At 40.6% G+C, this 24,923-nt stretch overlaps 1 protein-coding gene across 2 annotated transcripts in view; it reads left to right on the top strand.

Moving 5' to 3' along the window:
• RSRC1 (arginine and serine rich coiled-coil 1) overlaps positions 1 to 24,923 on the top strand; it is a 175,628-nt gene that overhangs the window by 131,541 nt on the left and 19,164 nt on the right. For both annotated transcript variants that reach the window (XM_064457878.1, XM_064457880.1), the window contains one exon: positions 9,938 to 10,006. In XM_064457878.1, coding sequence (XP_064313948.1) covers positions 9,938 to 10,006 — 69 coding nt within the window. The remainder of the gene's footprint in view (positions 1 to 9,937; positions 10,007 to 24,923) is intronic.

A 24,923-nucleotide genomic window follows, 5' to 3' on the forward strand; every position in this document is an offset into this window, starting at 1 on the left:
GCCAGTCTCTTGTACCAGCATTTCTGCCATTCTTACCTTACATAATGGCCATAGTGTGCTCATTTTAACAAGAGAAGCAGCAATAAATATATTTGATTTTGGAAATCTGTTTCACACACTGCAACTGATTGTCCACCATGAGTAAAGTGTGCTGTAATTTAATATGGCATCGTATTAAAATCCAATGTGTCATCTCATTTGGCTACATTTTAGAAACATATCAACAAACCAGATAGCGAAGCTAGCTAATTCTGTAATTGCTTGAAGAAAGAAAACCAACAACTTGTTATTTCCACGGTAAGGGAAATGCACATCACTCATCAGTGTTAGGCCATCAAGAGTGTACACGTTTATGTTTAAATACCTGTATTTCTGAAATAACAGCTTTTTAAGTGGAATATCTTGGAGGACTAAAAATAACATCACAAAACATGTTTGTTATATTCCTAATTGTTTTGACCATAGAATTAATTTTCAAGTCAAAGGGGGGCACCGCTTTTTCATCATTCCCGCTTCAGAATATTCAGCATGTCACAGATGTTCATGAATAATGTCCATTTAAAACTGTTGGCAGCGCGCGCCGGCGAGTTGGCGAGATGAATTAAATGTTGGGGGGATCTGACAGGCAGCACGCTGCTTTGTGATCATTCCAAAGTTCTAATAATCTCCCTCACCTTCCCTGCCTGCCGCTAATGAAAGAGAATAGGTGATTGCACCTCGGGCTATGTTCTGCGCCTAATGACTCCTCCAAAGGCAGATTTATGAAGAAAAAATTAACTTTGAATGAGGACTGAATTGGCCCTGACAGTCTGATAGACTGTGACACAGTTTCTGTGGCAAACCAGACGTAGCCCTAATTGATTATCAATATTTTAAGCAAAGTGATGAAAATAAGCATTAAGTGATGAGAAAGGCAGTCTTAATACAGTAGGCAGTAACCAGGATATGGAAAGTCTTTGGGGAGGTCGGCCCCGCTTGCCGGTATGAATTTTAGCTGTCAGTTCTTACCTTTTGCTCCCCAACACCCCTTGTCCCTTCTCAGGGTATTTTTTCCTTATGGATTTCTGACCAGCCTGTTAATATTCTGGACAAGGATGTATGTGCTCCCCTCTCTCTAGAGAAGTTTGTTTAATATTTAACCTGTTTTGACTTAAGAATAACTTCTGCTATTTTGCGCTATGCAGGTTTACATGGCTTCAGATATTCTCTCTTTTATGTTGTGCTTTCTCATAGCCCTGTGTCATTTATATCCAGCAGGCTAGCCACAAACTGCATTATGAAAATGGTAGCAATTAAAAAAAGAAACTAGTGAAAAGTTGCCTGGTTGGCACTAAAGGATTTACCTTCACAAATATGTTGGTAATACCCAACGTTAGAACAAGGGGAAGAAAATATTTGGGTTTTGCTTGTGTTTTTTGAGGGGAGTTCCATGTACTGGATATATCTTCTACAAAAAATATGTTTAATATTCTGGAAAACCTGCTTGGCTGCTAGCAGGCAGACGCTCACTAGCTGCTCACGTAGCAAAGTAAGGAAATACTTTCCAAAATCACTGCAGGAAGGGAATTGAGCAGGAATGCTGCTAAAGGGGTGGGAAACAACATGCAGCATGCCTCTACTCCGGGAGGAATGGGTGGGATAACTCCTCCCTGCCAGACGCAGTGCTGGGTGTTCTCCCCAGGGAGAGCCGAGAGGCTTAAAACAAACACATTTGTGCTTATGGGCAATTTGTAACCACGACCCACAGAGCTGGGGAAGGGAGCCATGAGCTCCTGCACCCACCAACGCGCTTGGGCATCTCCAGTATCTCTAATTACAGTCAGTGGCATAATTAAATTATGCGTAATACTTGGGACAGCAATGGCAGGAACTTCTCATGTTTGAGCATTGTAACGTGTTACTCGGCTGCCATGTAATTAGAGTGGACAGTGCTAAATGAAGCCACCATGGCAGGGTTCGGGGACCCTTATCCATGGATGAACTAGACGAGGGGCCACCTGAATGTTTGTGCTATTTAAATTTTAGGGAAATGTTATTTTAGCATGGTTAAAAAGGTAAAAACATAGAAAACTGGCATAAATCTGGTATGATAAGAATATGTGTGGTGTTGTCACTTCTGTTTTTGAATTAACAGCTACTGGACTCTGCTCCTTCTGTTCCTGTCTAAGGAGATATCTGAAAAAGTAGTTGTTTGGATTTGTGTTGGAATTTTTCGGATGTATAATAGATAACTTTACATGTCAGTATATGAATATTCAGCAGAGAGGATTTCCACAAGCCTTGATAAATTTAATATACTAGAGAAAAATAGCATGTAAATTAAATAAGGCCTTGTAAATTAATAATGGATTATACTTGTATTTTTATATGTGAGCTGACTGAATATTTAATAAGTGCAAAAATATTTATATTTAAAAAAACCCAGTTAAGTCTTTCTGATTAGCATTGTGGATGGCTTGGCTACATTTTAGATTTAAAGTCCATGCGTGTTTTTTGAGTTTGTCTGCTTTATTTTCCCCAAATACATCTTGAAATGTATAGTCTGTATTTTTGAGTTTGAAGAGTTCGAAAGTCCACAATTATGTTGGATTTCCCATACACACCCCCACCAAAACAACTTGCAGTTTGCAGTTGATGGGTGTTCTGACACTCCTCTTTTTTTAATTCTACCAGTAAAGCAAATTGCATCCCAGCACGGGGCTGAGCCTTTTCCATGCACCTTCCGTGCCTCCTCCAGCGGCGGTGGAAGAGGGCTGTGCTGTGGGAGCTCTTGCAGAAGCCCAGGCCACGCTTTGTGAAATGTCCTTTGCACCCCCCAAAACAGCACCTGCCCAATTCTTACCTTGAAATAATTAATATTCTTCTGATCTCTTTTAATTAGCATCTTTGCTTGAAACTGTTTTACCTTGGCACGGCACAAGGTTGATCAGGATTAAAGCATTAAAGAGTTGCTCCGACGTGCCCTTCCGTTGGGGAATGGCTCTATGCTTCCCAAACCCCGAGCACTTCCATTACCCCAAGGGTTCAGTCCTGCATCCCGGGAGGGTGCAAGCGCCAGCTGTTGCCGATGGAGCTGCTGAACCACAGTGGAGCATCCCACCCCAGCACCGTATCTTACTCCCAATCTTATTTACCTAGAGCACAGGTATGGCTTTTACCAAAATTGAAGTGTAGACATGCAAAGCACAAGAGGGAACGTCATGCTTGGTAATACTCACCAGCATGGCTCTTTTGAGGAAATAAAAGTAATTCCAATTACTTTAGAGTACAAATACCTCAAATGGACTTTGGCTGGGAAGCTGTGCATGTTGCTCAGCAGCCTCATTAATGAAGGCAGAAGGCGGCACGGCTCGTCCTGCTTGCCAGGAGCAACACCAGAGGCACCCACAGCCGGGAGGAGGCTGGTCCCTGTCCCGCCCCAGCTGCCGTCGGGGTTTTCCCTTTTCAGTGAGGGGCTGAGTTGCTCCTGCGCTCCCTCCAGGTAGGTGGGTGCACTTGGTACACACACGCAGAGGCCACAGGGCCGTATACACCGTAACTTTTTAAGCAGTACCCACAAGCAGCGAACAGGTCTGTATTCATGTGTATAAAAATATTAACGCAGATGAACACTGTGGTTATCTACAGATGAGAAATTGATACTGAAAGCCTGGGGAAAATCATAGTCTCTTGCTGTATTGCAAAATACATGAAGAGAAACTGCTGCGATTTTAAATTGAAGTTCATTTTTGTTGCTGTTAATTTTCCATTTTTCTCATACTCAATAATTAAGTGAAAAAATATTATACATGTGTCATAGGACTTTGTCTTGTCTCTATGGCTTGGGAGACATGTTCCTCATAGAACTAACTGTAGCAGTAATAATGATATCCATACACTGAGTCTACAAAAGCATTGGAAACCACTAGTTTTAGCAGCTCTCGAGCGGATATGGGCTGGTGCACATTGTTTACGCTATTTAGAAGGTGATTTATTTGTGAAGATCATTTGTTTTCTCTCTCTTTCTTTCTTTTTTCTTTGTCTTGGAAAAGCTTCTTTCTTTTTTTTGTTCTGTGAGATGTAGTCTCCGAAGAGATTGTTTCAACATTTCCTGTTAGCATAATGTCATGCAGTAAGACAGAATATTTTAATGCAGAATCTATTGATTTTTTGCAGTGTGTTTTTGTACGTCTTTGTGGCAAGCTAAAGGTGACCATTGACTCCTAGTGCCACATGACCTGGTTAGAAAGTTGAAAGTATCACCGGGGCTAAGTGACCAGCAAAGAAAATTTATCATTAGTAGAATTAGCCAATTATAGCTTAACAGGGTAGTTAAAACAGTGCTTTTTGTCCAATAATGAGCAATGTTTTTTAAGATATTTTAGTTTTGTTTTTTTATTATTTCATTATGTAGCATTAGGCAAAGAATAAACTTGAAGGCATGTTTGAACACACTGTAATTTTAACCATTTAAATCATTTGCTAGATACAGACCGTTGTTGGAGCAGTGATTTTAGGGATTCTGGCAGAACTGTACTATGAAACCTTGTTAAAATAGGGGTCGGAATAGTTCATTCTGGGCCACTCAGGCACGTCTGCTTCTGCCTGCTTCTCCCGACATGCACATGATGCATCTCTTCAGTAACACTCATCTATTTCTCTTGGTTACTGCTTGCATTTAGAGCATTTTGATACCTTAACTACCTTCCCCTCGCTCTCTTGCTGTGCTCAAGGATGCAGCACAAGCAAGCGTGACTGTATGTTACCATTCTTCACAGAGGGAAGAGTTACTCCATTCCCAACACCCATCTCATGCCATGCTCACCCACCACATGAGCAGCCGCTGTACCTGTTTGCTCCTGGTGAAGGGCCACGTGGGCATCCTGGGGCACCACGCACTGGGGATGAGATGCTCCAGTACCTACCATACTGTGCAAAGTCCTTGGTGGTTTGGCTGAACTTCAGGAGTTCAAAATAGCCAGAACACTGTCAAGTTTATCATCCCGGATAGTCTGCCACTTGAAATGGTGTTGCATGCATGTTGCAGTTCTGGGACAGTACCGACCATTTCCACACTAATGGTGCATCTAATAATGCATTTCTCTTTCTACCTGAGCAAAATCAGCAGTGTGAAGTTGATGCCGTTGTCCCTGTGATGGCTTGAGGCATCCTGCCTGTGTTTCAAGCTGCCATGTTGGAGCATGACAGCAGCTGGAAGTTGTCTGAGTAAAACTCTCTTAAAAGAGGTGGTTCTAAATGATTTAGAAAATACTGGATGCAGCGGATGGAAAGAAGCCCAAGGGTATTGTTAGGATTTAAGAGTTTGCGTGAAGGTACCTGTGTTGCACTTGGGAACTTGTTCAAATTATTAATACATTAATTTGCATTTCATCACTGGTATTTTGGTTTTCCTTTGTGCGGTGTCATTCAGATGGACACTTTAAAATCATTTATCTTATTGTTGTATAAGCGTATGCATTTCCATTTGAAAAGGAGTTGAAGAAAGTACTTTTGCTCCTATTCATAAAGGTTTTCACTCCACCTTGAAAATTGTCAGGCTTATTGGTGACCATCCTTTTTCTTTAATCGTAGTAACATGGGCTTTAATTTAGAGAAATTTTTGTCAGGCTTTAATGCATCTGTTACCTGTGGGGATGACCATAATCTTAGTTGGGTAAGAACAAGTCACTTGTTCAAAGCCATGTAGGGTACGGTGGAACTTGGTATTAAACAAAGTTGTAATTGAACCTCAGGTTCTTCTGGGGCTTCCCTGATGCTTTCTGGGCACCCAGGAGTCTCCCATGCTCTGTCCCTATAACAAAGTGCTGCACCTCGTAGGGTATTTTCATTTTCTCGGTATCAATTGTCATCAATGCAACACAAACTGTGAAGTTACATAGTTATGAGGGAAGCGTGGTTTATTTGTTTAGGCTTTGATTGAAGGAAACAGTGCCTTGAGATGCTTGTTTGGAAAAGAGGAGGCACCATGTAGTAGTGTAACTGTTAAATATCAAATATATGTCATACCACATTGGTAAGGAAATAAGATTATCTTTAATGTTTTGAGTGTGAAATATTTTTCAAAACCTATGAGATTGTTAATTCTTTTTTTTTTCCTATTATTTTCTTCAGTTTCTTTTCCCTTTCCTGGTTTTTATTTGTCACTAAAAAATGATCAAGTTATAGGAGAACAGAAAACATGTCATACGATTTAGGAGGGATGTAGATTATGAAATGCTTGTAGTTTATTAAAATACCTTTTTCAAGTTTCTTAAGCAAGAAGGTATTTCTTAGAAGACTTTCAGCCTTATAGAGAATACCACGGAGACACAGAAACACCTACCCTCTCCCTTTCCCAAACTGGGAAGTATACAAAATCATCCACTTTCTTCCTTTTCTTTTTACTCCACTTTTCAGCATAAGCCAATGATCAGCTGGCATTGCAGGTCTGCGTTGAATGGGTTAAGGCAAGGCAATGGAGTGGACCTGGTTCATCCCTCCAGTCGTGGCCCTGGGGAATTACCTACCCATTCATTGATCCGCAGTTGTTGATCTGTACATAATAATTGCTCCTCAACAGGAACCGAAGTTGCAGGTCTGGCAGGCAACCTGCATTTCCATTAGGGAGCTCTCCACTCAGACTGTCATCAGCCTCCACCGCTCCCCAAAATCCACGGCAACTGCATTCACTCCTTCAGAAAGGGCTGTGCCACCGGGTGGGTTTGCCAGCTCTGGCTTGAGCCGCTTCGAGTTACGTGGTTATCAGGTTTGGAAAGCAGGTGAAATGAAGCTGATCAAAGAGCTCGTCTGAGTTTCAAAACACATTAGCATATTCAGATTTAGGATATTAGTGCATATGGAAACGTGAAGGGTGTTTTGGTCTGGTTTTTTTTAATAACAGAGAAGGTACTTAATGTAACTTAGTTTTAACTAAACGTTAGTGCCTTTTTTGTAACTTAGCAATATTGTTCTGCTTCTGCATAGTGTTTATTTGTCTGAGTAGCATGTCCATACTCTTTGCTCATAGTTTTTTCTCACTGCAAAGATAGGATTTATTTCTTCTTCCTTTGTGCTGCATCTAGCACAATGAGCTGCTGCTCCCAGCCAGGCTGGAACAAGCACTTCTATCAGGGACACCTGGAAATGACTAAAAATCTCGTTCATCGTGTTATACTTGTATTAGCAGTCCACTAGCTACTAGCAAATATCTGCATTTCACAACTTCATTATTTTAGTGTAGGTAAACATCTCAAACATCTTCCGTGCGTCATTTTCCCATCCTTCAGAGAAAAAGAGAAAAATCAATAGAATTGTAATTTTATCTGGGGTTGGATGAGCTCTTAAATGCTGCAGGCTCAAGCACCTCTTTATTTATTTATTTTATATTTTAGAAAGCTTTGTAAGCAGCCAGACTTTTGTCATGCTAGCTGTTTATCCATGCAGGAAGCCCAATTTCAGGAGCAATCTCAGCACTCCAACTACCTGGATCAATTAAAACCAGACTTCTGCTGAAGTGACTTTTTTGATCTGCTGGGGGTGATAAGCAGCTGTCTGTCCTCCTCTGGCTTAAGGAAAGTGCATTGCAGGAAAACTGAGTTCTTTTCCAAATATCAGGTCTTTTAAGTGCTTTTAAGTGTGAGCGGTCAGCATGTGTTCTTGCATACCCTGAAACAGGGGTAAGGACATAGTAGTCCGCAGAACAGAGAGGGTGTGTTACCTTTTGGAGTAAGTTGTAGGGATCTTTTAATAGTGTTAAAATCACACCTTGATAAAAAAATCCTGAGTTTTTAATGATGCTTCATAAGTGAATAGTGATAGAGAATTTAAAATAAGAGAATTGTTAGCATTACATTCTTAAAGCACCACATGGCTTCAGTGACTTCTGTTGGTCATAATGGACGGTGCCCTATAACCTCAGAGGCTTATGGCTCTGCAGATTTATGGGCTGAGTTAAATTGTTGTTAATGAGCAATTTTGTGTAGGGAATTGTCCTCATGATACTTCCTAAATTGCTACATTGTCCATATAATTAACAGGACTTGAAAGGACAGCTCTGTTTCTGCTAGTAGAAGTTTTTAACTATACTTACAAGGGTTGGAAATTGGCATTTTAAAGTTAACAAATACAAAGAGAAATTTATTCACAGACCAGTAACATCTTTCCTGTGCATTTTAATATTTTTTTGCCTTGGCTAACCATTGAGATATCCAATGAATTGTTCCTGTGCAGCAACAAATCAGTAAGGAAGAACAAAATACCATAGTGGAATAGATAAATCAAATTTAGGCATGGTAGTTTATTGAATCTAAATTGTGCCCAGTTGGCCCAAGAGCTATATAAGCAATCCATCTTGTGTTGATAATGGAGGTTCTTGAAATCCACCTGATGTTTGCATTATTAAATTTCAGCCTAATGAGCTCGGCTAATACATATTGAAGACAGTTGTAAGGAGCAGAATGTGAATCTGAGCGGGATAATTTGAAAGAAACATAAGCTGAGCATTTTACATGACTCAAGGGGTATATCTACAATTACACATATAACCAAAATTGAATTTAAATGGAATTTCTATTATCCTTGTCCTTTTACCAGGGAGAATAAAGTGTAAATGAAGTAAAAGTCTTTAGAGTTACTAGCAGTTTGTTTTTATTATCTCATTTAATAGATTCTTGTAATGATCTTCACCGGCAGAAAAGTTTTAATATTTCATGACTTTAAATGTAGTCTAAATATGTATAAAAGCACGTAAATGGAAACAGATGTCTGTGTAATTACTTCTATCAATTTGTAGCACCACTATTTAAGTTGTATATTTTAAGAAGGTGTAGCTACTGGCTGCAAAAAGACACCAGGGTCAGAAAGACCCCTTCACAACGCACTCCTGAACTGAATTTTGTTTTCAGAAATTATTGGCTGATTCAGTAGGTGGTAGGACTACACGTTTGCAAAACTGAATAAGTGTTTGCTGTTTGTGCCACAGTTTACAGTGATTTTATTACATGAGAAGGCCTGGTTTAAGTTCTAAATTCTGTTTCTTTTTGGTTTTTTTCCTTTTGACATGGTGATAGTTTTTAAAACTTAATATTTCATCAAGTATAATGCTATTAGAGACTTATTTTCACTTAGTTCACTCATCAGGCAGTGAGATGGCAATAAAAGAGAATGGCTCCTTTGAGACATTAATGCTTTGGAATAAATGATGTGCTAGAACAGAAATTTAATTAATTTACAGAGTATATTGATAGTCCCTTGTTACTGTGCTGTATATTTTTAATCTTCTTTAACATCTGTAGTAAAGTGTTTGAAAACCCCTGCAGTTGAGCAACTAGTAGATAATTAAGTAATAAGGGAAGAGGTTTCTAGAGGGAAAAAGATTCTTTTTAAAGAATACTGTCATAACATGAATAAAGTACTGCTGCTGTGATTTGCAGTGAAGAGAAAATTGCACGCTACCTAATTTAATACTAAGTAATAGGTATTTGACTCCTGTTTTAAATGCTGTCTGCAACTCTGCATCTCTGAAAATATTGTTTTGTTTCTGTTTTGTCCTCAGTAGAGGTCTTACGGATTACTCACTATGGTAGCAAATCTTCTTTTCTTAAATGCACTGCATTTGTTTCTTTATAGTTCAGTTCAGGGGCAAGTAGGGTGGGGAGATTTTTATTTAAGAAAAAACCTCTTAAAAGTTTTACTTTACAAATCTCTGCATTCGTTTTTCGCTTTGAACTAATATTGCATGCAAAAATTACCCTCCATAATACCATTTCTGCTGTTGTCTTAACTGTAGTCATATCTTCAAAGAAAATACATTAAGAACCAAATTCTGTTCTTTCATGCACAGCGACTTCATTGTGGGACCTGTAAAAAGGAATCTGGAATTGTGTTTAACCCCCCAGGAAATGTTGTTTTACAAGATAAATTAACTAATTAGAAAATATGTTGTTATATTTCTTTTTAGCTAAAGCAGATGAAGCATTAAAGGCTAAAGAGAGAAGTGAAGAAGAAGCGAAGAAGAGAAAGGAGGAAGGTAATGCACTTTTTTTTTTCATTAACAAACTAAAATCCTGTAAGTCAGAAACCATTTTTAGGGGACCAAGTTCCAGTGGAGCTGCGTGATTTTCTTATAAGGGCATCTGAAACCAAGATGGCCGGTCTGCTGCTGCTTTGGTTCACCACAGCTTTCTGCTCGTGCCATCCAACATTCCTGTGACAGTAACAAAACTGCTGAATGCACCAGAAATGTCAACCAGATTTAAAAATAATATTTTAGCTGCCATTAAAGCGACCTAATAATTTGAGACAAAGTTATATGTTAAGTCCCTATGACCAGCCAATACCACTGGTTATATTGCTTGATTAAAACAGTAAGTGCAACAGTTCATTTTGTCTGTGTATTTAGTCTGTATGATGTCACGGAGTGAGTTAATCTATTTCTTGATGAAATTTCGTGTACCGAAAGCTGGCGGGATCTGAGCAGTTTTCCTTTGCAATACAGTAGGTGGAAAGTTAATGTATAACGCCTGGAAAACGAAAACAAATGTATTTTGCTTATATGTCGGTGAGTAACGGGAAGAGACATTTTCAACAGCATGACAGAGCCAATGCAAACAATCTAAGGAGCCTCAAAGTTTCTCACTTCAGCTGTGACAGACATCCCTGTCTCAGAGAAAATACCTCAGTTGTTCAAATTAATATGAATCATTTAACACCCTGTGACATCTATTATTTTTTGCATCGAGTTAAACATAGAAAAATCGAGTGAAGATCTTCCTTGCAGTGGTTTTACTCTAGTAATACATGTTGTCGCACATTGGTCACTGCAGTGAACTTTCTCTTCAGCATATTTGATTTAAATGATGATAGGTTTCAGGTTCTAACTGTTATTTAATACCCTGAACAATCTCCATGTAAATGTGTTCATGATTTTCCTTGCCCCGTGTCTCTTGTCTACCTTCCTGGCATTGCATGATGGTCACTATATTTTAAACACCAAATAAACAAGAGCTAGGTTTGAAGATGATGTAATGGTCAAGGAGGTCATGTATTTTTCAGAGCTGCGTTTTGATGGATTAATTTACTATGGAAATCAGTGTTCTGCCCAGATATCAATCATATTTTGGTTAGGGCCAGGACATCATGTATGAAGGAGAGTGATATGAAGTAAAGCTGTTTAGGACAGCTTGAAAATTAAGGAGAAATTAAGAGATTGAGATATTTCTAATTCCTAGTGTGATATGATAACAAAATCATTAGGCTAAACTAAAACAGGAAAGGTCACGTGAAAAGGGAAGAGGCGGTAGGTTGCTTGAGGATGTAGCAAATGGAAGAAAACACCTGAAGGGGATGGTAGCGACCTTTACAATTTTACTATGCCATCTCCTACAGTCTTTCGAAAACATCATCTTCCACAAGTCTCCTTGTGTCTGCCTACCCTTTTCCTCTCTCTGAGCACACCAAGTTGAACTTCAAGGTAACGATAGGAACTCTAATTTTGCATCTGTCGTGCCTTCACCTCTTCTCATCTCTCCTATACCTGCCAGGTACCAGAGCCTGATTCTCCTTCTGCACGTGCTGTGTTTAGCCCCCACTACACTGCCATCCATTTAAGAATCCCGCCAGTTTCCTGACAACAAGGTTCCTCCTTATCCTGCTTTGACACCCTTATTTTCCAGGAATCCTTCTCAATGACCAAGCAGTCTCAAACAGCTAGTCCCTGCTTGCATTCCTTTCCCTGAATTCCCATTCCCTATTTTGGGCCAAGCTGCTGCAGTCTTTTAGGGCTCCAAAGGTGCTAAATTTTGTGAAAATCTTGTACATATTTATTTGATTTTGGAACAGGTTGCTAGTGAGATTTGAGGATGTATTTTCCTTATCCAACCTGTTTCCATGTTGCCATTTCTTCTTAGGTATGGACTTCAGGTGCTGTTTCTTTGGTTACAATCAAATTTCTCCAATTTTTTTCCTTACCCACTTTTTCTTTAGCTGGAACTCCAGCCTCAATAATTTCTGAAGGCAATTTAAAGCTTAATTGCACTTCAGTTACAAACAAGCTTCTTAAAATCCTCGTGTGTGAATGAGAAAATTAAGTATAGTTTGCAGGTCTGATTCGGCTGCTTGCTATCCTACAGGATTTATACATTTTTGCATGATTTCCCACCCCCTGTTTGTTTCTAGATTTAGGTGTCTTTAATGAGCTCCAAATTGTGGGACTTACAGTGAAGTATGCCAAGTATCTATTTCAGAACTCTGATGTAATCTTTATTAAAAATTCATGTGATTGATTCCCTTCATATGTTTTGGGTTTTTATTAGTCTTTTTTTTTCCCCGAGAAAACAGTTGAAATTTTTTTTTTTTGCATTATCAGGTAAATCAGAGCAACTAGCGTGTACTCACTGCTTGAAAAAAACAATCCAGAAATCCCCAAATATGCATATCTAACAGTGGATGAAATTGCCATCTCTGGTTCTTCAGCTTCATCCTGTTCTAGCACACATTTACCAGCTTTATGAGATAATGCTTTATTCCATGCTAACCACTGTCCACCCATTAGGCTTAGCTTCAGAGGACTGGTTAGTTTGGCAGTCAACTTTCACTCATACCAGGTTCCTGGTAATTATAGGCTTATTTTGTTCTGAAAAATCTGTTGCTGCTGGCCCTGCGCAGTTTTAGGTATAACGTTCTGGTCTTACTGAGTGTCTTGCACCTGAAGCCCCTGCTGTGCTTGACAAAAATGGAAAATACTATGTAATTATCTTTGAAACATTTGAACTAATCAATTGCATTTCTTTCTCTGTTTGAAAGAGGTTGGAGGTGTTCACATTTAATAAACTTTTAGTTTAATGACGTTTAAAAAACAGTGAAATGGATGCTAAGCTTTTTTCCACTTCAGAGAGAATTGGGCAGTTGTTACATCTGAAGGAAACGCTTTCTTTTATGTTAATTTTCTAATTATATTATCTGGGATAGACTTCAAGAACGTATTATAACAGACACATTGATGCTCCTGCATCCCACCTAAATGGGATGGATCTAGGAGCATCCCCGAAAGGATTATTGCCACTGCTGCACCGGATGATCCGCCCAGCCTAGCAGTGACCGCAGGAGAGCCTCACGGTCCTGCTGCCGGTGGGGCACACGCTTGCAGGGGTGGTTGTAGATTAAAGCTAAATTGGGAGCAATTCAGAAGTGTCTCAAGTAAAAGTTGATAACACAAGTTCACGGACAACCGCAACTTCAAAGCAGAGTGTTTATTCCTACTGCTTGTCCTGCAAGCTTAGCAGTGCGCTGCAGGTGGCTCAATGCCTTTGAAGTCTATGGGGTTTACTTAAGCTACATCAAGAGCGTATTAAGCTCTCAGCGTAGCTCTTTAAATAGAAAATGGGGTATAAAAGAGGTCTTTTTTTTCTGTAGGATGGGAATCCAGAACACTTGAAAAACAAAAAAAGTCCCGAGTTTGGAATGACAGTGTTTCAAGAGCTGCGCTGCCCTGACGCAGCTGAGCTTTACGATTCCTCCAATATTTTGCAATGTATCTAATATAGTGTCCAAAGCACTTGTAAAATAAAGTATAATTCTTCTAATTTGTCTTGTGGGTATGGTAAGCAGAGGAGGTTTATATAAATACAATAAGACTGGGATTTGACTTAGAAATCTATCTATGATGACTTTCCGCAGGGAGTAGACACCAAAATGCCATCTGTGTCTTTAAAAAGATTCCCTTGCACTAAAAAGGCATCACAACATATGTTTTATATTTATAAAAATAAAACCCTGTAAAAATCTGTAGCCCCCTGAATTATCTAGCCTAGCAAAATGAAAAAAATAACGCCTCTTAACATGTTCCCAATACTCTGCTGTCCTAGTATCTAGTGGCTCACTGATGATAATTCCCTCTTTTCTTATTAGCAAGGGTTGCTCATAAGATCAGGGTTCTGAACAGGGTTGTTTCTCCCTCTTCTGCAACACAGCTTCCATCTGCTGTGCGTAGTCTTTCGGTAGCTTTCTAGGAGGATTAGGTGGAGCAAGATTATATTAATATCTTCTTAGTAAATGACTTAGAAATCTAGGAACTCAGATTAATAAACTGTTTTTCTGTTCCCATGCGGTTCTGTTCTTGCGGGAGAAGAAGTTTCTGTCTTGTGATGGCTCCAGATGGCTCAAAGTTCAAGCGATCTCTTTTCTGACTTGTCTGCAAGATGGTACTCGAAAGCTTTTTAATTGCACTTCTAATCATTTAAATGAACTGTGAATGGCAAAAGCTCCTCTCTTCTGCCATAGTACATGGAAAGGGCTGAGGCAGAAGTTCCTTCAGATTTTCTTGGTTTTCCTAACTTTTTCCTAAGTAATCATTCTACTTGTCCTCCAAGGTGGCCAGTACTCCAAGACTGGCCAGGCACCAGCCTGCTGGTGGGAGGTGATGAGCATCACTTGCGGGGTTTGGATTTTTCCTCTTTCCTTTCCTTATTACACTGTGTTTGCCTCAAGCCATGATTTTCCCCCCGTGCTGCCCCCCCTATTTTCTCTGCCTGTTCTTGTCCCCATTGCGCCTGGAACAGTGAGCGAGAGCAGTGCACATGCTTATCTGCTGGCCAGGGTCAACCTGCAGCAAATCTTTACCTCTCCGTCACCTGGCTGTGCTATTCCAGTGAGTGGTTCACTCACTGCACAGAGGATGCATTCAAAGAGGCCGGCGGGGTTTGACAGACAATCGTACAACCATCCGTTGGGGACTGATGTGGGGTTGACTCTGAGATTGCAATATGTAACTAGGGGAACAGTCACCTAAGCCTGTGGCATTAATGACCCCCATACTCAACTGTGTGTACATTACCACAGTGCTGTATTCAGAATGTAACCCTTCAGGGATATACGTAGAAATATATTTTACGAAATAATGCTAAAGATAGTGTTTTAGTAGATGCCTAGTGTTTCTGGGCTGGAGATCTCTGCCAAGTCTCTCAAAATTAAGTTACAAGCTCTGCTGAGTTAAAGCTTTGTGTATCCTTCACGACTTCATTCAGGACTAATTTCCCTTGGCAGAATTGCATTATACCCGCTGACCCAGGCGCGGTCAGCATCACGACTGAATTGATGTTATTCACCTAGAGATAGAGACAGCTGAAAAAATAAGGTATCCTTCCCAGGTTCCAGACATTCCCATTCAGCTCTGAGTCCTGGGCATTGAAATCTCTTTGGAATGGGAAAAACTACTTGGTAAAATATCTAAGTTTAACTTAAAATACCTCAAGTTGGCTTTTCTATCTTGAGAAAAAATATTTTTAAAGCCCCCAGCTGTCACTGCTTCAAAGGTAATTTAAAAAATTTCGAGTTAGTGGAATAATGTGTATCAGCAAGGAAAATTTAAAACAGTTTTCCAAGCATTAGGATGTATTTCATTAATGTCTACTTAGGACTTACCTACAAAAGGTAACTCAGAAAAATTCTGTGAATCCATGGCTGTAATGAATTTCATTCAAAATCAAAATGTTTTAATTATTGAGTTTGTTTTACTTTGGGACTATGGGAATTAATTCATGCTCAGAGATAATCCTGCTTGGAGGAAGTATGTATGACACTGAAGAAGAAAAGGCAAATGGACAAGTGGGATGGCCCAGGCGTGCGTCGTCCAAGAGGAGAAGGAAGGGAGAGGGGCACAGTTCTGGGTGAAAAAGGGACAAAACCAGCCAGATGTGCTACCTCTACAACATGGCACCCGGGGTTTGGAGCCATCCAGCTGTGCAGGGCGCACAGGGGAGCCTTTCCACCCACCACATTTAAAACTGCAATGGGAAATTTGCTGTAGAAATCGGAGAGACAGGCTCACAGCTGGGGGCTGCGGGGCCCTGGAGACTCATCGGGGTGAGGTGATTGGGTCTCCGCTTGCACAAATTTGCAGCGTATGTTTTGAAAAATACATGTGTGGTTTTTTCATTACACCCCATTGTGAGGGTCTCATATGCTAGCAATTGCTTTGCCTACAGTGATTATAAAGGGTGACTATGGAAAGGCGAAGGGGGAAAAAGAAGGGCTGGTTAGTGAATTGGAAACAATGGTAATTTACAGCGAAAGCAGGAGGAAGACTTCTTTTCAATTTATTAATAAGCACCATAAAAACTGTCCTGTGGTGTCTTTGAAAAAGTTGTAAGATGTTATATGTTCTAAAATGAATAAAAAAGTTTCCTGAAGAGAAGCTTGTTAAATAAAATTCATCAATTTGTCTGAGGAGTTATCTACCAAATAAGAATAAAATGTTCTATTTTCACTGGAAAATAAATAGTCATATTAACTTGTTTATCAAGTGTGAAAGCATACCACGTCCATGCAAGATATCCAAGAGAAACTGGGCAATGGAAAACACGTTTTCTGTACTTTTATGTCCCATATGTATTTACAAACAAGACATTTATCCATCTTATGTTCGTTGTTGTGTGTGTGCTAGAGCACGTTCCTGTCCTGTCTCAGCCACGCAGCTTCCGCCTTCTGTGTACCCTTGACATCTTTTGCTTGCAAAAAGAGCTTTTGCAATTTGTCTTCATTCTCACTTCCTTCTATGGCTTCTGTAGCCAGTTTTGAACCTTCTTCGATTTGCTCTTTTGTAATTCACAGTTTACCTATAGCTCCTTGGAGGCGTGACTCAGGTGGACAGAGGTGCACTTCTGCTTCCTCCTATTCCTAGCTTTGCCATGCTTTGAACAAAAAGCATTGCGATTTTGTTGGTTTGAATTTTGATTGCGTAAGTGAGGGGGATAAAAGTGAAAAATCAATTCTGTTTTATTTTTTTTTTTTAATTCACACAACTCTCTTATTATGTGCATAATTGTTCATAGTGATTTCCTGCCTGGTCCCCCAAGCCCTCTGCTTGAAGCGTTAATAATGAAATGGTGTAACTCCTGTAAGGAGCGGCCGGTTATAAAAGTTGCCCGGTGTTTTGGCAGTTATTGCCTGATGGACCTTATTCTGTCTTTTCATCTTCCAACAAGAGTGTTTACCTAAAATATCGGTAGATTCATCACTAAATAGTTGTAAAGCATTTTAAAGGTCTTTTAAAAAAAAATTTCCTTCAAAAATTCTAAATTCTTAATTAAAAGAAAATTGAATTCTTCAATATTCACCATTTTATGGTTTTAAATATAACTCTCCAAAAGGAAATTTCTGAGCTGTCAGCCTTTGTGGGCAGCAAGCGCCTGCCACACCGTCTAACCTTTATGCAGGAGAAGTTGAGCTTCCGTGCTGCAGAAAGCAAAAACCGACTGTACAAATAAAGCAATTGTTCCTCTGCCCATGAAAACTGGTTATTCACCCCCCCCACCCTATAGCCGTGGTGTCTTAACATTACTTTAATTGTAATTTTATTGCCAAATCAGCTGTGAGATTAGATGTTGGATGTTACATGTAATCTGCTCGGAAATCAAATTATTTGACCTCCAAGCCCACCAATGCCCCCTCCTGCTGGTTTGCTGTTAAATATGCAGCGTTTTCCTGTCATGAATACAAATCGAGGACAAATTAGAATCTACAGACAGCTGACCTGAGCTCCAGATTAGAGACTGGGGGCTTGTGCTGTTTTAAATGTTTTAATTACCACAGTCCCTATAGCCAGTTGAAGGACACACACCAAAATGATTTTTTTTGTGTGTGACAAAAAAGCAAAGAAAGAAAGAAAAAGGCTCCCTCCACCTCATTTGAATTTTTCAGTTTGGTTACATTTGCACTTCCATTGGAGCTATGCTAATTTGCTGCATGAAATTAGGTCTATTAATAAAAAATGCACTACTTCACAAGAGTATTTTCAATGGAGGGCTTTTCTACTTTGTTTTTGTTTACTTGTTTCCATTTGGGACTACCTGAAAAATGACATCAGAATCTTAAGGGGATTTTACTGTCAAACTTGCTTTTCACTCTAGGCCTGGCAAGCCAAATTCAAAGTAGCTGGGATGGGTAATAGCAATAGTTGAGATAAAGCTGTGAGAGGAAAGTTCAAATGTGTTGGACTGCATTGCTGTAAGGTTTTTTTGGATCATTTCTCTTTACTAAAAGAATGCATAGTATTTTAAAATTTTCAATTTAAAATACATCTTGTCATGAAGCACACGTCCTGCAATTGTGTGGGGAGGAGGAACTGGGGATGCTGCTGCACGGGCGCCACTCACATCAGCATGCTGTCCCCGATGGAGATGCACATACAGAAGGGTTTACATCAGTTAACAAGGAAAAGAAGGTTTTCAGAATGCAACTAAATGCATTTTGTTCTTTTGAAATCAATCAGTAGGTAAATCGATGTGACGTTGGTGCTCGCAGTAGGGCGGGTATTGTCCTGATGCCTTCATCCTGGAATTTGCATTTTCTGTTTCTTGTGTGTGTTGGCCCAGTGTTGAATTGATTAGTTATGCCTACCCAGTAAGCAGTGAAACATTTTTATATACTCTGGGGAAATAAATTTGGCAGAAAATCAGCATGAGTAGATTTAATTATCACTCTGAGACCTTTTCCTTTTCTGGCTTAGTGATCCTGAAACTCTGTGTGTTTCACTGAAATCTGTGTGGACGCTAAGCTTCGCTTCCCAATTTGTTCCTCCACGCAATGATAAGCCAAGCAATTACTGGTTTATTGATTTTTCATCATGGCAAATTTAAAGTTGATTTTTTCCTGAAAAGGCAGGGGTGATTAAGTGTTTCCCCTCGGTTTAGTACAAGAGAGCTATGTGGCAGAATCTAATATCCTGAGGTCAACCTCTGCAGGCAGATAATACGGTGTCTTGGCCACGTGTTAAGGAGAGAAATCAGGGCCACAAATGTGATAGGATATATGTGGAGACAGTTTAATTTGCTCCATTTATATGAACAAGTCATGTGGCACATGCTTGGAAAACATCATTTTGAATAGGCTTGGAAATGAAGCCCACGTGGGCAGGGGGAACGGGGGAATGCAAACGAGAGGCGTTAAAGCATTTAGTGCTGGGAGGCAATTGTCCTTTAAACAGAGAAATAAAACAAATCTCTGATGTGTTACAGATTTTACTGAGACGTACGTGCTGCTTTAGTGACACCTCTGCTGCAGGTTTAGCCTGGCATTAGTAAGGAAGTTAAACTCTCCAAGTCTGAAGAAGATGGGGTTTGTATCTGAAGTGTTCTCACAGCAGTCCTGCTAGGGAAGGAGCCTAACCTTTTAGGGCAGGTTTTGGAAAATAAGGATTAATAGGATTTAAATCAGAGCAGGAAAACTGTGCTTTGCACAACTGATATAATGTATTGCTGTAGCCTAAATGGACTTTTAAACCAATGTATTTTATGAATTCAGTTAAATTAGCATATGTGTATACATGGTAGGTAGTTTTAAAGTATATTTTCTCCTATCTTTTTATTCTATATCAAATAGATACGTAAATCTAGTTTAAATTTTTGAAAAAAAAGAACGATGCACCTACTTAAGGAGTAATTTTGATCAGTTTGGGAAGAATCTCAACATTTTCCCAATGATCTTCTGCCATTCAACTCAACCATGAAAGACAGCATCACTATGGGGTTGCCATAAAGGAATGATAGAGAAATTAAACTGGTAATCGATGGAAAATGTATGAAATGTGTTTTATATAAATGTGATGTGCTCAACTTGCAATATTTGAATCCAGATTTTCAGTGCCTCAAAGTCTGGATTTGGTTTGGCTGAAGCATTACCATTAAAACAGTATGGATCCTTGTCCTGAATCAACCTCATACATTGCATTGTCTCAGAGCTACATTTTTGATTTGGAAGGTTCTTGTTCAACCATCTTAGCTTCTCTCAGTGGTATTATTAGAAATTCAGAAGAAGAAATTGAGATAACTCCCTTTTTACTAAATAGTGTGAATAAAATGCTGTTTCACCAAGAAGATAGTTTAATTAGATATTGAAAGGATCAGAAGATTTGCTTCTACTGTGCCTTCTGCGTATGTGTGCTGCCTTAGTATTCCACCAGCGTGATGCAATTAGTGCTCTCCTTTAAGCTCGTACTGGCTCACTGAACTCTCAGTGGCAACAAACTGAGATCAGAATTTCCTACCAAAAGTCCTCCATAGAAAGAGAGAGCTCCAAGGAGTGCTCCCCTCTACCTCCTACGCCGCACTGCTTAATGAGCAGGATGAATTCATCCTGCTGCCTCAGCTAAAACAGGTACTTTCAAAGCTGAGGATGTAAAGCCTGCATGGACTTTGAGAGATGGGGTGTCACAAAATAAAAGTTAGTGTGTACAGGAGAGCCTGGAGAACTCAACTTTTATGAACGCCCTTAATTATGAATGCTGCATGAATTCCGTACTATAAGCTCTACTTTTTATACTCATCTTTAACCTGTTGGACAGGAGTTCTCACATGGAGAGCCTAACCAGTACTTTACCCGTGACAAAGCAGCTTTTTTACCTAATACTTCCTTTAGTAAAAGACTACACCTTGACATAATTGATATTAAAAACACAGGCTGAATCTGCTACAAAAAGATTTGATTGCATGAGGTCAAACCATGAAGCTGTAATAAGTTAAAGTGCTTTACTCAATGATAGGGAAATATATTAGGATGCCCTTAAGTTCATTAGTTATTGCCTTAGGTCATAGTTTATGTTCAGTAAATTTTATTGAAGTTCATTGTTATGGCAATGACCTGAACTCAGTCTGTTAAGTCTCCAAATTATTTAGTATAGATAATATATTTAGTATAGATACGTGGTTTTTTTTGTTTTTACTGTCTTATCAAAATTGTAATTTCAAATCTTTCCAGTTTTGCCTTCATAATGGCAGATTTTAAGCAAAGTGTAAGTCTCTGCAGCTCCACCCCTTGGGTCCCTTGTGAGCGAATGTTGCTTCATTAGTCTGACACAAACACCTGGTGTTGCGCTTCCAGTCTCTGGAGGATGTTTCAGCATCTGGCACACACTGTGATCTTTTTTTATATGTGTTTAATCTTTTTAGTGACGTTTTATAATTAAAAGTAAGCAGAAACAAATCAAGGATAACATAAAAATGTGAAGTTTTGTGCAGTTGCGGTGGCATAGTGCAGCATATTACGAAAAACATCCAAATTATAATTTAAAAAGTGAAGGATAAAATTGCAGTATGAAATGTGGCATCTTTGCTGGCCACTCTGTGGCCGTGTTCTTCCACAGCAGAGCTGATCATCAGAAAGGGGATCGATACACCCCCATAGATAATGGCTATTTAAGTAATCAATTCCAGGCTTTTTATTAAAGCTTCTGTAATTAATAATAACTTTTAAATGTGTTTCTTAAATTTTAAACTGCTTTGCACCTGCCCATCATTTTCTGCCCCTTTATATCTTACACCTCTCTCTCTTCTGGCTGGATCAATGGGCCGAAGTCAATTGTGTGAGGTTTAACAAGGCCAAGTGCCGGGTCCTGCATTTGGTCACAACAACCCCAGGCAACGCTACAGCCTTGGGGCAGAGTGGCTGGAGAGCTGCCTGGTGGAGAAGGACCTGGGGTGCTGGTTGACAACTGGCTGAGCATGAGCCAGCAGTGCCCAGGTGGCCAAGGTGGCCAACAGCATCCTGGCTTGTGTCAGTGATAGTGTGGCCAGCAGGAGCAGGGCAGTGACGGTGCCCCTGTGCTCAGCACTGGTGAGGCCCCACCTCGAATGCTGGGCTCAGGTTTGGGCCCCTCGGGACAAGAAGGACATTGAGGTGCTGGAGCGTGTCCAGAGAAGGGCAATGGAGCTGGGGCAGGGTCTGGAGGACAAGTCTGATGAGGAGCAGCTGAGGGAGCTGGGGTTGCTTTGCCTGGAGAAGAGGAGGCTGAGGAGATCTTAAGGAGATAGAGGAGACCTTATTGCTCTCTAGAACTACATGAAAGGAGGTTGTGGTGAGGTGGGTGTTGGTCTCTTCTCCCATGTAACTAGCGATAGGACAAGAGGAAATGGCATCAATTTATGTCAAGGGAGGTTTAGATTGGATATTAGGAAAAATTCTTAACTGAAAGAGTTAACAGGCTGCCCAGAGAGGTGGTGGAGTCACCCTGGAAGTATTCAAAAAATGTGTAGACGTGGCACTTCAGGACATGGTTTAGGAGGCCTGTGGGTGTTGGGTTGACGGTTGGACTTGATGATCTTGGGATCTTTTCCAAGCTTAATGATTCTATGATTCTTTCCCTGCTTTCCCTGGAGAGCCCCCGGGCTGCGCACCCCGTCCTGCTGCGGGTCAGTCCCTGGGGATTTGCTGCTGGCGTAATGCAGTCCAGGTTTCACCGATGCTGCTGGTGCTCCAGGCTCACCCAACCTGCTGAAGGCCTGTGCGCCCTCCCCTCCTCTGCCACCCACCTTCGTGGCCAGCAGGTCAAGGAAGGTGATTCTGCCCCTCTACTCTGCTCTGATGAGACCCGCCCTGCAGTGCTGTGTCCAGCTCTGGGGCCCCAGCACAGGAAAGACGTGGAACTGTTGAAGTGGGTCCAGAGGAGGCCACAAACATTATAAGAGGGCTGGAGCACCTCTGCTACAATGACAGGCTGAGAGAGTGGGGGCTGTTCCGCCTGGAGAAGAGAAGGCTGCGGGGAGACCTTATTGTGGCCTTTCAGTACCTGAAGGGGCTTGTAAGAAAGATGGGCCAAACTTTTTAGCAGGGCCTGTTGCAATAGGACAAGGGGTAATGGTTTTAAACTAAAAGAGGGTAGTTTAGACTAGATACAAGGAAGACTTTTTTTTACGATGAGGGTGGTGTAACACTGGCCCAGGTTGCCCAGGGAGGTGGTTGATGCCCCATCCCTGGAAACACCCAAGGCCAGGCTGGACGGGGCTCTGAGCAGCCTGATCTAGTTGAAGACGTCCCTGCTCACGGCTGGGGGGTTGGGCTAGATGGGCTCTAAAGGTCCCTTCCAACCCACACCATTCCATGATTTTATGATTTTCCTTTACGGCAGAGCTGGAGGACTCCGTGAGCCTCCCAGCAGCCGTCAGCCATGGTGAGGGGGATGCTCTGCTAACAAGGGGGATTGAAGGAGTCGGGGACTCTCTCCACCTCAGTTTGAGTGTGTGCAGGTGACCAGGGTAGCTTGGATTAGGAAGCCCTGATTCAGCTTGGTCTTAATGAGCAATTGACTTTAAAAAATGTATTTGTTTTCATAGCACCCACAGAGTTCCCAAAAGAGTAGATAGGAAGGTCTGTTGCAACATCGCTTTGTTGGCAAAATTTGGCATGGAAGGAAAAGAAAATGCTCTTGCTCTTAAAAAACTATGTTTTCCTGAGTAATTTTGAGTTGGGAACCGTTAATGTAGTGAAACAGCACATTCTTCTTGTCATCGCCAGGGTTAAGTTTATGCATGTGTGTTTTTATAACACTGGTCACATGATATTACAGTTTGTATTTTTTTCTGTGTACTGAGTTAAAAGGAATTGAAATGTTAATTACCTCCTTGATGTCCGACTCCAGTTGCTGTACCGGGCACACGACTTTGACACCACTGTGAAGGGGCAGGATGTTTCTGTAAGGTATTTTGTCAGGAAGCACAGAGGCTGTGCTGTAAAAGTATTTGAAAATATCAACATTCTTCAGTTTATGCAGAAAGAAGTGATTTAGAGAAAACTGCTACTGTAATGCTCCTCTGAGCCAGTGTGTAACCTGAAGCATTGCAAAAATACAGGGGGAATAAATGGAATAAATAAAGAGGGAATTTGCCTATAGATGTCTCTAGCAGAGCTGAGGTTTCAGTTCAGGCATTTAAAAGGACAGAGCCAGGTCCCACCGGTAAAATCAGACTTGAGTTTTACATGAAGGGCATCATATATGTTGTGTGACAGCATTTAAATCCAAAGTTGACATTAATAAAGCTTCAAATCACCAGTGATTTGGTAAGTTAAAGACATGGGGAATTCTATCCCATTTGGCTATGGCAATGTAACGGACATCTTCCAGAAGCAGAAGTGCCTGTGTGAGAAGGGGAAGAGGAGGGGGCACATGGTAAGGACACAAAGAAGATTTTTGGCTGTTCAGCCTTGCGAACCTGCAAAGGATACACAGTGTTTTTGGCAAAAATGTCCCTTTATCAATAAATAGTCACTTGTTGGTAGCAGGGCTGGAACAGTGGCAAAGTTGGTGAAAAATGTGTTCCACTTAAAGATTTGTTAAATTCACAGCCTAACCCCAGGTAAGGACGCAGCCCTAGGCCAGCTCCCCTTAAAGTCCTAAAAAGCAATATTTGTAGTTTCTTATACTACTTTAAGCATAAACTGTAAAAAGAACAGTAAGTATGAGGGTTTTAGGGAAAAAAAAAAAAAAAGGCGACAGATTGATTTTTTTCATATTGTTATTTTAAGAACATTTCAGTCAATTCTTGCTGAGGCGGGTAGGCTGGGCTGGTGGGGTGCCCATGGGGTGGGGATGTCCGTGGGGAAGGGGTGCCCATGAAACTTCCCTGAGTTCTGCCCCAGGGGCAGTGGGACGGGAAGGGACCATGACCACCCCAGGGCACCTCAAGTGGCGTCTCCACCAGCTGACAGGCTGAACAAGCCTGACTGTTTTCAGCCAAGCAAAATTTGGAGCCATTAGGAATGTTGCCACTGTGATATAATTAGACAAAGACTATTAGGGGTGGTGTGCATTAATTTAATGCAATGAAATCACCATTGGAACCTGACTGGTTTATCACAAGCATCAAATTCTTGCAAGGTCTGGGGTTTCTTGGAGGGGGGAATAAGTGGGGAACATAAAACCGATCTTAAAATATTATATATTGCAAAAGTTACATGTTTGCTGGAGAAAGCCTCGATGTTTGCCTGCTTTTCTAAGGTTGCCATTTGTATCATGCTTTTCAAATTTTGTTTACTGGATTTCTGGCTGCAGGTTGTCTGTGTAAAATACGGTTTTGAAGATGAAGTTCTAAAGGGAATAAAGCAAATACAATAGATGGAGTGGCCGTTTGTCAGAAAACCTACATGAGCCGTTAAATGCTGTTTTCCAGTTTAGGTGTTGT

Source organism: Phalacrocorax carbo, chromosome 7 (assembly GCF_963921805.1).
Source record: "Phalacrocorax carbo chromosome 7, bPhaCar2.1, whole genome shotgun sequence".
Classification (NCBI taxonomy): domain Eukaryota; kingdom Metazoa; phylum Chordata; class Aves; order Suliformes; family Phalacrocoracidae; genus Phalacrocorax; species Phalacrocorax carbo.